At 48.9% G+C, this 15,961-nt stretch overlaps 1 protein-coding gene across 1 annotated transcript in view; it reads left to right on the top strand.

The window, feature by feature from the left end:
• RIOK2 (RIO kinase 2) overlaps positions 1–15,961 on the top strand; it is a 119,303-nt gene that overhangs the window by 3,325 nt on the left and 100,017 nt on the right. Inside the window, exon 2 of the mRNA XM_075325067.1 lies at positions 11,395–11,533. Coding sequence (XP_075181182.1) covers positions 11,395–11,533 — 139 coding nt within the window. The remainder of the gene's footprint in view (positions 1–11,394; positions 11,534–15,961) is intronic.

A 15,961-nucleotide genomic window follows, 5' to 3' on the forward strand; every position in this document is an offset into this window, starting at 1 on the left:
AGCCATAACGTACCCAGTACGTCATAGGTCGCTAAGGGGTTAACGTCCAACACACACACACACACACACACACACACACACACACACACACACACACACACACCATTCTTCTCACCTGTCCCACGCTGCCTCATCTCTGCTTCGTGCGGCCCCCAGGCCCGTGCCCCCGGTCACTATCGCGGCAGGTGCAGTGTCACTGTCAGTGATTTATGTGAGATGATTGTATTGCCGGCGCGAGAGCGCAGCACCAGCAATACATTCATCTGACATAAAGTGCAGACAGTGGCTGCGGCCCCTGTACCGGCCACGATAGCGAACAGGGGCACGGGCCTGGGGGCCGCACGAACTACCCTGAGGGGCCGCATGCGCCCGCGGGCCGCGTGTTTGAGATCCCTGGCATAGGGCATGTATAGGGCGCTGGTCACACACATGTAGTGCACAGTACCCGCCTTACAGCCGATTAGTAAAGCCCCTACTATTAGATCAGGTGGGCTGCCCACCAGGAAAGACACCCTAGATTACAAAGCCAATATACATGGGATTGGCTGCATAAAAATATATATAACGTACAATAATATACAGTATACATGATTAATATATGAGGTATTGGTCGATATTTTGGCCAAAAAATCACAACCTTGCAACCCACGTCAAGAGTCCTCATTGTTTTGTGAGTCCCTTTGCTAAAATTAAAAACAAAAGCCACAGAATTGGGAATTAAAATTCCCCAAAATTTCATAAGTGCAATATAACAAAAAACAGGGGCAGCAGAATTTACCAGAAAATACTGCACTTAAGATGGGGGCAAAATACTGATGAGACCACCACTCACAACCTCCCGATTCATGGAGGGGGCAACTGCTCAGTATTAGATAAGGCTTGTATAGGGCGCTGGTCACACACATGAAGTACCCAGCGCCTGTATACAAATAAATATAACCTTGAAAAACAATATATAATACATTTATGTGACATTGGTTGATATTTTGGCCAAAATACACAAAGCTCGCAACCCACGTCAAGGGTCCTCATGTCTTGCGAGTCCCTACCCTAAAATTAACAGCAAAGCTACGGAAAAAAACTAAAATTCCCCAAAATTTCCTATTTAATATAGAAGAGCAACAGCATTAATCTGCCCAGATCACAGACTAATGCCCTGACATGGGACCGGACAGGAAAATACTTTTGCTCTATATTATATTATTTGGAACTTATACATTTTTGGGGATTTTAGTTTGTTTCTGAAGCTTTACTTTTAATTTCTCCCTCTTTAACTAAATCTTTTTTTCCCCTGAATGTTGGGATCTGTCTGAGGCCGTCGGCCCCAGGAACAGGTTCATAGCCTTAAGGTTGAAAGACACAAAAAGCTAATGTGTTGATCCAGAGGAAGGCGAAAACCCCATGAGGCAAAAGACAATTGCCCCATATTAGGGAAAAAATTCCTTCCCGACTCCACACACGGCAATCAGACTAGTTCCCTGGATCAACGTCCCATAATCTAGTGCCAATAACCTGCAAATAGTCAAGAAAAGCGCACAGTCCTCCATGACCGTAACATAATGTGGCGGAGAGATCCATCATCTCATTGCTCACACTGTAATAATGTCCTTTACACAAAGGGAATTAGGAGCTTGATACTAGAGAGGTTGAATTAACCCTAATGGAAATAAGCTACTAAAGCTTTTTTCCTAACTGTTGGGATCTGTCTAAGGCCATCAGCTCATAAGGCTTCCTCAGACAGACTTGGCACAAGCCACTCCATTTTGCATGTCCTTTAAGGACCCTGGCCTTCACCATTAGACCCTCCTGAACAAGGGATAAAGACTCACCACAGGCCAAGGGTTGCAGCTACAGAGTAGCTGCTGGCCGGAGGAGCGAGTTTGGGGCTAGAGTGGTTGAATCAACTCTAAATGAAAAAAACTATCTAATGCTACTCTTTCTTGATAGCACCTGTCTGAGGCCGTTGGCTGAAAAAAGCTTCCTCAGACAGACATGGCACTAGCCTCTATATCTTTCAGGTTCCAAAGGAACCCTAGATTTCAATCTTACACCTCTGTACAGTGATAAAGACTTATCACAGAGCCAGGATTGCATCCACAGAGTAGCTGCAGGCCGGAGTAGCGAGCTTAAGGCTACAGTGGGTACACAACAGCTAATTCTCACTAAAATAAATTCTAACTAATGCTACTTTCCTAAATGAAGCTTTCAGAGGCAATTGGCTCAAATAAGCTTCCAGCACAGACGTGGAACAAAACACTCCAAAGGAACCCTGGCATAGACCTTTGAACCTCAATAGAGGGACAGTTTCATAGCCTTAAGGTTGAAAGACACAAGTTCAGCCTAAAAGCTAATGTGTTGATCCAGGGGAAGGCAAAAACCCCATGAGGCAAAAGACAATTGCCCCATATTAGGGGAAAACTTCCTTCCCGACTCCACATACGGCAATCAGACTAGTTCCCTGGATCAACGTCCCATAACAGCATCTACTACCAATAACCTACAAATAGTCATGAAAGGTGCACAGGCCTCCATGACCGTAAGATAATGGGGTGGAGAGATCCATCATCTCATTGCTAACACTGTAAAAATGTCCTTTACACAAAAGGAATTAGGAGCTTAATACTAGAGCGGCTGAATTATCCCTAATGGAAATTAGCTACTAAAGCTTTTTTCCAAAATGTTAGAATCTGTCTAAGGCCATCAACTCAAAAAGGCTTCCTCACAGACTTCACACAAGCCATTTCATTCTGTAGGTTCCATAGGAACCCTGACCGTCACCATTACACCCCTTAACAGGGATAAAGCCTTACCACAGGCCCAGGGTTGCATCTACAGAGTAGCTGCTGGCCGGAGGAGCGAGCTTGAGGCTAGTGAGGCCAAAACAACCCTAACTGAAATAAACCCCAACTATCAATACTAACACAAATCTGTGCAAATTAACAAACAACTTATAACATTAATTATAATTAGTTTCTTCTTTCGTGGTCTCTTGGACACAACCCTGACCAGAACTCGACATCTCCATATACGATACACTTTATGAGGCTGCCGAATTTAGGTCAGGGTGACCAGCACCAGAAAAGTGTTGTAAAACTTTCTGAAATCCTGAAAACGTCCCGCACACCTTACATGTGATCACTTTTCACCTTTTTACACCGGCTCTTTCATCTTTTTAAAAAGTGAGCAGAGCTTAGTATAATATAGGGAGCAAAAGTGGGGTAAAATATCCCTGACAGGTCTTACTCCAGGGGGCGCATCATGAAGGTCGGCGCAGAAAAGCCCCAGCCTTGATAAATTGCCCAGCAAAGGTTTACATGACATTAGCGGATAACGAGCAGTGATACGGTCACCAGGTTCTCACGATGCTCACGGTCCTGCGTTGTGGGGCGTTCCTATCCTGGTTACTATCCAAAAAGGCAGTAAAGGCGCAGGGCTCCACGGTGTATAATCCAGGGACTCCATCCAGGGGCTCCACGGTGTATAATCCAGGGACTCCATCCAGGGGCTCCACGGTGTATAATCCAGGGGCTCCACGGTGTATAATCCAGGGGCTCCACGGTTTCTTTTCCAAGGGCTCCTCTTTCTTCTTTCTTGCTTGCGTAGATCGGTCCATCGTCCTGTTGCTTTATGAAGTATAATGGCTGTTAGGCTCTCAGGAGCGGATTTTTAGACCCTTTGATCACTGTGACATCACAAAGTGATGACATAGGCAAGTGAGTGTCGCCCCTTTATGTAGTCATCGGTGTGGTCGGCTATAATTTGCATATTCCATGATGTCATAAACCTATGATGTCACCACAGTGAGAACAGACATGAACGTTCCATTCTGATCCCGGCCATCATCATCATCTGAAAACAGCGGCGCACAGATGTCTCAGTTTTCACGTTTAGTTACAAAGCAGAGGACTTAGTTCTATAAAAGGCAAATGTGCGATCGATGGCCGCCCCCAATTCACAGCTCTGGAGCCGCAGATCGGCCACCGAGGATTCTGGGGAAACTGAGTGACAGATATTAAACTAAATAAAAATTCAGAATTTTTAGAAATCCAAGAGAGCCCTGGAGATGTGATGGCGAAAACTATGTATATTAAATATATAAGAGACTCCAATAAACCTTATTATAGGGATTGCAGGTGACAGGGTGCGGGGGCTCACAACAACCTTCCATTTGATGATTTTGGTTCTGCTCCACTTACTGCAGTACATCACTCCTCAGCCCGTCCTGCAGTACATCACTCCTCAGCCCTATAATGCCTTACATCACTCCTCAGGCCACCCTGCAGTACATCTTTCCTCAGGCCATCCTGCAGTACATCACTCCTCAGGCCATCCTGCAGAACATCACTCCTCAGCCCATGCTGCAGCACATCACTCCTCAGCCCATGCTGCAGCACATCACTCCTCAGCCCATGCTGCAGCACATCACTCCTCAGCCCATGCTGCAGCACATCACTCCTCAGCCCATGCTGCAGCACATCACTCCTCAGCCCATGCTGCAGCACATCACTCCTCAGCCCATGCTGCAGCACATCACTCCTCAGCCCATGCTGCAGCACATCACTCCTCAGCCCATGCTGCAGCACATCACTCCTCAGCCCATGCTGCAGCACATCACTCCTCAGCCCATGCTGCAGCACATCACTCCTCAGCCCATGCTGCAGCACATCACTCCTCAGCCCATGCTGCAGCACATCACTCCTCAGCCCATGCTGCAGCACATCACTCCTCAGCCCATGCTGCAGCACATCACTCCTCAGCCCATGCTGCAGCACATCACTCCTCAGCCCATGCTGCAGCACATCACTCCTCAGCCCATGCTGCAGCACATCACTTCTGCCCTGCTACCCCTACAACTGGCGAAGGGTACCCTTTTGATCTGGTCCCTGGCATAGGGCACGCCTCTGCTACTGCGCGTGGCATCAAGCCCCCTATGCTGGAGCACCTGACAATGGTCCCCTCTCCTTTTTGCTGCAGCACCTGGTAATGTGTCCTTGGCCCCTCTGCTGTGGTGCTTGGTCGTGTGCCTCTCGTCTCTCTGCTGCGGTGCCTGGTTGACAAAAAAAATAAATATATATGTATGTTTATACAGCATGTATATATATGTATGTATGTGTGTGTGTATATATATATAATATAGTACAGACCAAAAGTTTGGACACACCTTCTCATTCAATGTGTTTTCTTTATTTTCATGACTCTGAAAATTGTAGATTCACATGGAAGGCATCAAAACTATGAATTAAAACATGTGGAATGAAATACTTAACAAAAAAGTGTGAAACAACTGAAAATATCTCATATTCTAGGTTCTTCAAAGTAGCCACCTTTTGCTTTGATTAATGCTTTGCACACTCTTGGCATTCTCTTGATGAGCTTCAAGAGGTAGTCACCGGAAATGGTTTTACAACAGTCTTGAGGGAGTTCCAGAGATGCTTAGCACTTGTTGGCCCTTTTGCCTTCACTCTGTGGTCCAGCTTACCCCAAACCATCTCGATTGGGTTAAGGTCTGGTGACTGTGGAGACCAGGTCATCTGGTGTAGCACCCCATCACTTTCCTTCTTAGTTAAATAGCCCTTACACAGCCTGGAGGTGTGTTTGGGGTAATTGTCCTGTTAAAAAATAAATGATGGTCCAACTAAACGCAAACGGGATGGAATAGCACACCGCTGCAAGATGCTGTGGTAGGCATGCTGGTTCTGTATGCTTTCAATATTGAATAAATCCCCAACAGTGTCACCAGCAAAGCACCCCTACACCGTCACACCTCCTCCTCCATGCTGTACGGTGGGAACCAGCCATGTACAGTCCATCCGTTCACCTTTTCTACAAAGACACGGTGGTTGGATCCAAAGATCTCAAATTTGGACTCATGAGACCAAAGCACAAATTTCCACTGGTCTAATGTCCATTCCTTGTGTTCTTTAGCCCAAACAAGTCTCTTCTGCTTGTTGCCTGTCCTCAGCAGTGGTTTCCTAGCAGCTATTTTATCATGAAGGCCTGCTGCACAAAGTCTCCTCTTAATAGTTGCTCTAGAGATGAGAAGCTGTGTCCAGACTTTTGGTCAGTACTAATATATATAATAAATATATATATATATATATATATATATATATATATATATATATATATATATATATATATATATATATATATATATATATATATATATATATATATATATATATATATATATATAAACAAATGGGAGAAAAATCACACATTGAGCGCTGTTAATGGAAAATAAGAGAACTGGTGTTGGTCATCTCATGATAGTAAGGGAAAATGAACACTACCAAAAAATGAAGTGTCTCCAATAAGGCACATATGAGTATAAATAGTATAACTACAAAGTGTATTATATAAGAAACAGTTAACTTTGCCCATAAGACTAGTGATGTCAGTGGGGACACAAGAAGAGGGGGAAGGGGTGCACTGAGCAATTACCACTGTTCGATGTGGGATTTTCTCCCATTTATTGATTGCCTTATTTAATAAGATGCCAATAAAATTATAATTTTATTATACTGGTCCTATTTTTTGTTTTTCCTGAACATTACTGATAGTCCTTACACTTGGGATCTTTTGGGGAAATCTCTTTTGTTTTTTTCAGATATACACAAGGGACCGTTACATGATCTATATTGTCATTATAGAAATGTATTTTTGTAGGTTTTATACTATCTGCCAATATTAATACTGAGCGATCATCCCCTCTGTGTTTCATCCATCTTTAGATCACCTAGAGAAACTATGGATGGGATCTTTGGGTCACCTTTATATTTGCTTTGCTGTTTGGGATCTTTTCTTGCTAATGACTGAGTGGTATTTTTTGCTAGTACATTTGCCCTTTAGTAAGATAGCGTTTGCACTAAAGAGTGCAAGCTTAAATATGCAGGGAGGGTGGGACATTATACAGTCATGGCCAAAAGTTTTGAGAATGCTACAAATATTAATTTTTACAAAGTCTACTGCTTACATTTTTCTAATGGCAATTTGCATATACTCCAGAATGTCATAAAGAGTGATCAGCTTAACAGCAATTACTTGCAAAGTCAATATTTGCTAAGAAAATGAACTTTAACCCCCAAAACACATTTCAACAGCATTGAATTCCTGCCTTAAAAGGAGCAGCTAACATTGTTTTAGTGATTGTTCCATTAACACAGGTGTGGGTGTTGATGAGGACAGGGCTGGCGATCAATCAGTCATGATTAAGTAAGAATTACACCACTGGACACTTTAAAAGGAGGCTGGTGCTTGGTATCATTGTTTCTCTTCAGTTAACCATGGTTATCTCTAAAGAAACACGTGCAGCCATCATTGCTCTGCACAAAAATGGCCTAACAGAGAAGAGTATCGCAGCTACAAAGATTTCACCTCAGTCAACAATCTATCGCATCATCAAGAACTTCAAGGAGAGAGCTTCCATTGTTGCCAAAAAGGCTCCAGGGCGCCCAAGAAGGACCAGCAAACGCCAGGACCGTATCTTAAAACTGTTTCAGCTGCAGGATCAGACTACCAGCAGTGGCGAGCTAGCTCAACAATGGCAGCAGGCTGGTGTGAGTGCTTCTGCACGCACTGTGAGGCGGAGACTGCTTGAGCAAGGCCTGGTTTCAAGGAGGGCAGCAAAGAAGCCACTTCTCTCCAGAAAAAACATCAGGGACCGACTGATATTCTGCAAAAGGTACAGAGAGTGGACTGCTGAGGACTGGAGTAAAGTCATTCTCAGATGAATCCCCTTTTCGATTGTTTGGGATATCTGGAAAACAGCTTATTAGGAGAAGAAGAGGTGAGCGCTACCACCAGTCTTGTCTCATGCCAACTGTTAAGCATCCTGAAACGATTCATGTGTGGGGTTGCTTCTCAGCCAAGGGAATCGGCTCACTCACAGTCTTGCCTAAAAACACAGCCATGAATAAAGAATGGTACCAGAATGTCCTCTAAGAGCAACTTCTCCCAACTGTCCAAGAGCAGTTTGGCGCCCAACAATGCCTTTTCCAGCATGATGGAGCACCTTGCCATAAAGCAAAGGTGATCATTAAATGGCTCATGGAACAGTTTACTTTGCCCAAATCACCTAAAAAATGAGGTTTAATAGGAAGCAATTAAAGGTATGTGAGTAACAGAAGTGCAGAGGAATAATCCTGGAGTTGGCAGGCGTGTAATAAAACATGGTGCATTATTCATTAAAGGGTTATTCCCATTTTCATAAATGGATATTTTACTGGTTAAAGCTTGGAAAAACAAGCACTTTTGCAATTTACTGCTTGTTAATATTTGCAGCCGTTTTTGTCATATTAACACTTTTCTGTTGTTTACAGCTCGTTGCCTAGGTGACCGACCACCGCTGCTTTCCTGCTTTTAAGCATTGCTCCAAAGCCGGCCAGGCTCCAGCAATACTCGGCAGCAGTAAATTGCAAAAGTGATCATCAATCTGACAGTAAGGACAGTGCGGCACACTGGTGCCCAAGCTAATGTCAATGGAGGTTGGAGATGGACAGAGCTATCTTATTTGTCTCTGATGTGGAGGAGCAGTGACCCCGGCCGAAGTTCCTCTAGTTTATAGACCGGTGCAGACACAGGGAACATAAACAAGATGGAGCAGGTTTTTCTCCACTCCCCACAGATGGCCACTCCTGGAGAACCGCACTCACCCAACAATATACCACACCCTGAAGGAGTTCTCCTCGGATCGCTCCATGACGACTTGATGAACGCTCTGTAGGAAGATCGATCTTCTGCAAGCCTAGATGGGTGCACCAGGGTCTAGATCAGGGGTCTCAAACTCTGCTGGATGTATGGGCTGCACAGTGGAAAAAAAATAATTTGGTCGGCCGCATTCTTTGCAGGACAAAGTGACATTTTTATTGGTACCATATATATTTTATTTTATTTTTTCTTACACACCTTGGGATCACTGATTTTAAGCATTTTCACTTGTTCATTATAGCAAACGTGCACATTCTTTGTTTAAATATAAACATTTTTTTTTATTTTATTCCTTTCTTGTAACTAATAGTCTTACAATTAGCACTATATAGAAATTTTGACCAACATCTTTTAGTAATGTTCCCCATATTGTTGTAACGTGCACATCCTTGTCCCCTTGTAGTACTGTGCTCCATCCCACAGTAATGTGCCCATCCTTGTCCCCATCCCACAGTAATGTGCCCATCCTTGTCCCCTTGTAGTATTGTGCCCCATACCAAAGTAATGTTCCCCATCCTATAGTAATGTCCCCAATATATAGTAATGTGTCCATCCTTGTCCCCTTGTAGCAATGTCCCCATCCTATAGTACTGTCCCCATTCTATAGTAATGTGCCAACCTTGTTCCCACCCTATAGTAATGTCCCAGCATTATCCCTATTCTATAGTAATGTTTCCCATCCTTGTCCCCTTGTAATGTCCCTATCCAATGTGCCCATCCTAGTCCCCATCCTATAGTAATGTCCCCAGCCTTGTCCCCATTCTATAGTCATGTGCCCATCCTAGTCCCTATCCTATAGTAATGTCCCCATCCAATAGTAATGTGCCCATCCTTGTAATGTCCCAATCCTATAGTAATGTCCCCAGCCTTATCCCCATCCGATAGTAATGTGCACACTATGTCCCCATCCTGTAGTAATGGGTCAGCAGCTCGCCTCACCTTCCACAGACGCCGGAGTGAAGCTGAGGGGAGTGGTCACCGGCCCCAGATCCAGAGTGATTGGAGAGATCGGTCACAAGGCCGATCTCTCCAATCAGAGCTGGGGGCGGGTGCAGCTGAGGTCACCCAGCTCCAGCCAATGATCGGTGCTACAGCTGCACTGATATGGCTGGATTTCAATGTTTCAGCCATTTTCAATGGTTGGAACATTACAGTGGCTGTGATTGGCTGACGAACGCTGCTCAGCCAATCACAGCCTCCTGAGGTCAGGCAGCGGGCCCCTCATCCCCGAATCTAAGGTATTTGCAGCGTTCGCAGCCACCGGGGCCACCATCTCGCCATGACGTACTGGGTACGTCATGAGTCCTTAAGTACCAGGGAGCTATGATGTACCCAGTACGTTTTCAGGCTCTAGTGGCCCGCTCCCGCTTGGGGCCCCTGTGCGACTGCAGGTGCTGTCAGTGGAACGTCACGTCCCCATCCCCTTCCCATGGGGCCCGGGGAGCAGAAAAATGAAAGGGGAGGGGCCCGGGCTGTCAGCGTGTCCAGGCCCCCCTCCTGCTCACTGCACGATCAGCCCGCCCTGCGAAGTGTACTGTTAACGCCCCCTGCGCTGGGGCCCGGGGAGCAGAGGAATGAAAGGGGAGGGGCCTGTCAGCGTGTCTGGGCCCCCCCCCTCCTGCCTGCTGCTCACCGGGCCCGCTAGTGCTACAGGAGTTCCACTAGTTATGCCCTGATTGCGGCCCTGCCGCAGAGGTTAACTATATCGGCGCACGCTGTGCACGCTGATATAGTTAGTGGTATCGCAGCTCCAGGTGGGCCCCCTCTGAGCACGGGGCCCAGGGCGGCCGCACCCTCTGCCCCTCCGCTAGCTACGCTACTGGATGTCCCGTATCACTGGAGGCCAGGACCCACAGGGTGAGGAAGGGATGTCCCGTATCACTGGAGGTCAGGACCCACAGGGTGTACAGGGGACGGCCCGTATCAGCGGAGGCCAGGACCCACGGGGTGAGCAAGGGACTGCCTGTATCAGTGGAGGCCAGGACCCACAGGGTGTACAAGGGACGGCCTGTATCACCAGAGGTCCGGACCCACAAGGTGTGCAAGGGACGACTCGTATCACCGGAGGTCAGGACCCACGGGGTAAGCAAGGGACGGCCCATATCACTGGAAGCCAGGACCCACCGGGTGAGCAAGGGATGGCCCGTGTCACTGGAGGTCAGGACCCACGGGGTGTGCAAGACACTACCCGTATCAGCTGAGGTCAGGATTCACACCTGCTCTCCCGAGACTCCTTCAGGCCCATCATGAGCTCCATAAAGGCCTGAAGACATCATGCCCTCCCTGTAGGCTCCACACTGTGTGCACTTCACGTCAGTCCGCAGACTGCGCCTACGTCCTCACCGCAAAAGACAGATACCTCTGTTTTGCGTTTTCTTTTGATTTCTAAAAAGAATTGAAATCTGAGAGAGTAACTATAAGTTAATAAACGCGTTACAGTTTTGGATGCTGAAAAAAACCCTGCTCTGTTCGGAGAAATGTAGCAAAAAAGTTATGGCGTCCTGATAGAACAGCACTAAACGTGCCCCCAGATTGTTACACGCTATGGGAGTTTTAATTGTTAGTAACCACAAAATGTTGATGGAATATGATGACCTGGCTGTATTTACACTACAGAAAGCATTCAGGCCTCTCGTGTATGACTGCTTTATTTTGTTTAATACACATTATTATTTTATCTTTTAGGTTGAAATGGGCATGAAGAACCATGAGATCGTGCCTGCCAGTTTAATTGCCTCAATAGCCAGCCTGAAACATGGCGGCTGCAACAAGATCCTGCGGGAGCTGGTAAAGCATAAACTGATCGCATACGAGCGGACAAAGAGTGAGTAACAGGATTATCTTTTTCCATGTGTTTCCAGTGTAAACCATTGATGTAACTCTGCACAGATCACTGTAAGCTCTGAATGAATATAAGGTTTTCAATTACAAGTTCCCCGTGTCTGGGACCAGTCTTCACATTGGAAAATAAATACTGTGGGAAAATAAACACGCACACCTGCCCTGTGGGGGTGACGCCTGCCCTGTGGGGGTGACGCCTGCCCTGTGGGGGTGACGCCTGCCCTGTGGGGGTGACGCCTGCCCTGTGCGGCCAGTATTACACTTCTTACATTTAGAGCTAGAACCATCTTCTTTTTTTTTCCCCCCAAAATAAACCTGATTAGATCCAAACTCATTTTAATGGGGTTTTCTTGAGCTCCTCAATGGTTAATATTAATGGTTAAAACTGTTTAATACAATAAAAATCCTCTCTATTTGAAGAACATGGAGATTTTTAGTTGTATTGTTTTCTTCTTTCTACCCAAGTTACCAGTCACCCTGCAGTCTGCAAGTGGCTAGTTGCCTAGGTATGGGGCACGTGCTACTGTAAAGAGCTCTGATACTGGCCGCATCCCTGGGTCCACTCATTTTAATTACCCGGCGCTTCTGCCATGCTCCTAGCTGCATGTATGAGCACTCAAGTCAGCAGAGCGGGACCACCATGCCGCCAGTTCAAATTCAATACTGTGAAGCGGAAAGCCCAGGACAGGGTGATGGATAGATATTATATATATCTATATATAATTGCCTTATTCTGTCTGTGTCTGTCTGTGTCTGTCTGTGTCTGTCTGTGTCTGTCTGTGTCTGTCTGTGTCTGTCTGTGTCTGTCTGTGTCTGTCTGTGTCTGTCTGTGTCTGTCTGTGTCTGTCTGTGTCTGTCTGTGTCTGTCTGTGTCTGTCTGTGTCTGTCTGTGTCTGTCTGTGTCTGTCTGTGTCTGTCTGTGTCTGTCTGTGTCTGTCTGTGTCTGTCTGTGTCTGTCTGTGTCTGTCTGTGTCTGTCTGTGTCTGTCTGTGTCTGTCTGTGTCTGTCTGTGTCTGTCTGTGTCTGTCTGTGTCTGTCTGTGTCTGTCTGTGTCTGTCTGTGTCTGTCTGTGTCTGTCTGTGTCTGTCTGTGTCTGTCTGTGTCTGTCTGTGTCTGTCTGTGTCTGTCTGTGTCTGTCTGTCTGTGTCTGTCTGTGTCTGTCTGTCTGTGTCTGTCTGTGTCTGTCTGTGTCTGTCTGTGTCTGTCTGTGTCTGTCTGTGTCTGTCTGTGTCTGTCTGTGTCTGTCTGTGTCTGTCTGTGTCTGTCTGTGTCTGTCTGTGTCTGTCTGTGTCTGTCTGTGTCTGTCTGTGTCTGTCTGTGTCTGTCTGTGTCTGTCTGTGTCTGTCTGTCTGTGTCTGTCTGTGTCTGTCTGTCTGTGTCTGTCTGTGTCTGTCTGTGTCTGTCTGTGTCTGTCTGTGTCTGTCTGTGTCTGTCTGTGTCTGTCTGTCTGTGTCTGTCTGTCTGTGTCTGTCTGTGTCTGTCTGTCTGTGTCTGTCTGTCTGTGTCTGTCTGTGTCTGTCTGTCTGTGTCTGTCTGTCTGTGTCTGTCTGTGTCTGTCTGTGTCTGTCTGTGTCTGTCTGTGTCTGTCTGTGTCTGTCTGTGTCTGTCTGTGTCTGTCTGTGTCTGTCTGTGTCTGTCTGTGTCTGTCTGTGTCTGTCTGTGTCTGTCTGTGTCTGTCTGTCTGTGTCTGTCTGTCTGTGTCTGTCTGTCTGTCTGTGTCTGTCTGTCTGTCTGTGTCTGTCTGTCTGTGTCTGTCTGTCTGTCTGTGTCTGTCTGTCTGTCTGTGTCTGTCTGTCTGTGTCTGTCTGTCTGTCTGTGTCTGTCTGTCTGTCTGTCTGTCATGCTCCAAAATTGTGTCCTTACGGTGACACAAAGCTGATTGGCCGCTGGGCTCGCCATGGCCCCGACCCCCACACAGATTGGCCGCTCGCCCAGGCTGCGCCCCCACACGGATTGGCCAGCCGCTCGCCCAGGCTCCGCCCCCCCCACAGATTGGCCTCTCGCCCCGGCACCCTGCAGGCATTGGCAATTCGGCCACGCCACGCCCCGCCCCCCTCACGCAAGGCACGCTAGCTCTGGTCCCGCCCCCCTCCCCCCCGCGCATTCCCCGAACTGACACGGCTGTCACGGAGGTGAGTACTGTACACCCCCCCCCCCTCCCCCACCCCCACGCATTCCCCGAACTGACACGGCTGTCACGGAGGTGAGTACTGTACAACACACACACACACACCCCCCCCCCCCCCCCGTCCCTCGCTCGCACGGGAGTGGTGTGGATACGTTAGTAACCATGCTAGCATGGTTACAAGCGCATCAAGGTCCTGCAGTGGCGGAAGATCCACACGCACACACACACGCATACACACACATCAGATCACACTCACTCTCACACACACCTCACACACACCTCACATACACATCACATCGCATCCACACACTCACAGTATCCGGCGATATCCCTTGCTTCTCGGCCTCGATGCTGTGCTGTTGTGACCTTCCAGGACCTGACGGAGGATCACATGGCCAGAAGCATGTGGTATCTCCGGATGTTGTGAATGTCAGCGCGTATGTGCGATATCGTCAGTGTCTGTGTGTGTGTGAGTGTATGCGATCGGGTGTGTGTGAGTGTATGCGATCGGGTGTGTGTGAGTGTATGCGATCGGGTGTGTGTGAGTGTATGCGATCGGGTGTGTGTGAGTGTATGCGATCGGGTGTGTGTGAGTGTCGGCAGAGGAGCACGGCGTGCTGGAGGAGGCTGGGAGCAGAGAGGCTGATCGAGGGGGAGGCTGATGCTGGGGAAGGCTGATGCTGAAGGAGGCTGGGAGGGGTAGGCTGGGAGGAAGGAGGCTGGGAGGAGAGAGGCTGATCCTGGGGAAGGCTGGGAAGGGGAGGCTGATGCTGAGGGAGGCTGGAAGGAGAGAGGCTGATGCTGCGGGAGGCTGGAAGGAGAGAGGCTGATGCTGGGGAAGGCTGATGCTGAGGGAGGCTGGGAGGGGAAAGCTGATGCTGGGGAAGGCTGATGCTGAGGGAGGCTGGGAGGGGAAAGCTGATGCTGGGGAAGGCTGGGAGGACGGAGGCTGGGAGGAGAGAGGCTGATCCTGGGGAAGGCTGGGAGAGGGAGGCTGATGCTGGGGGAGGCTGGAAGGAGAGAGGCTGATGCTGGGGGAGGCTGGAAGAAGAGAGGCTGATGCTGGGGGAGGCTGATGCTGGGAGGAGAGAGGCTGATGCTGGGGACAGAGAGGAGAGGCTGATGCTGGGAGGAGAGAGGCTGATGCTGGGAGGAGAGAGGCTGATGCTGGGAGGAGAGAGGCTGATGCTGGGAGGAGAGAGGCTGATGCTGGGGGAGGCTGGGAGGGGGAGGCTGATGCTTGGGGAGGCTGATGCTGGGGGAGACTGGGAGGGGAAGGCTGATGCTGAGGGAGGCTGGGAGGGGGAGGCTGGGAGGAAGGAGGCTGGGAGGAGAGAGGCTGATCCTGGGGAAGGCTGGGAAAGGGAAGCTGATGCTGAGGGAGGCTGGACGGAGAGAGGCTGATGCTGGGGGAGGCTGGAAGGAGAGAGGCTGAGGCTGGGAGAAGAGAGGCTGATGCTGGGGAAGGCTGATGCTGAGGGAGGCTGGGACAGGAGAGCTGATGCTGGGGAAGGCTGGGAGGACGGAGGCTGGGAGGAGAGAGGCTGATCCTGGGGAAGGCTGGGAGAGGGAGGCTGATGCTGGGGGAGGCTGAGGCTGGGAGGAGAGAGGCTGATGCTCGGGACAGAGAGGCTGATGCTGGGAGGAGAGAGGCTGATGCTGGGAGGAGAGAGGCTGATGCTGGGAGGAGAGAGGCTGATGCTGGGAGGAGAGAGGCTGATGCTGGGAGGAGAGAGGCTGATGCTGGGAGGAGAGAGGCTGATGCTGGGAGGAGAGAGGCTGATGCTGGGAGGTTAGAGGCTGATGCTGGGAGGAGAGAGGCTGATGCTGGGAGGAGAGAGGCTGGTGCAGCATGGGGGATGATGCACAATGGGGGGTGCGCAGCATGGCGGATGGAGCACGTTTGGGAGTGCGCAGCATGGCGGATGGAGCACGTTTGGGAGTGCGCAGCATGGCGGATGGAGCACGTTTGGGAGTGCGCAGCATGGCGGATGGAGCACGTTTGGGAGTGCGCAGCATGGCGGATGGAGCACGTTTGGGAGTGCGCAGCATGGCGGATGGAGCACGTTTGGGAGTGCGCAGCATGGCGGATGGAGCACGTTTGGGAGTGCGCAGCATGGCGGATGGAGCACGATGGGGGGTGCACACCTCCCCCAACACACACAACACACACCACACACACACTGGGAACCACAAACACCGCCCTACACAGACACCCACACACACAGACAACGCTGCACACACACAACACCCAACACACAAACACCGCGCCATACATATACG

The sequence above is a fragment of the Anomaloglossus baeobatrachus genome, chromosome 1, assembly GCF_048569485.1.
Source record: "Anomaloglossus baeobatrachus isolate aAnoBae1 chromosome 1, aAnoBae1.hap1, whole genome shotgun sequence".
NCBI classification, from domain to species: Eukaryota; Metazoa; Chordata; class Amphibia; order Anura; family Aromobatidae; genus Anomaloglossus; species Anomaloglossus baeobatrachus.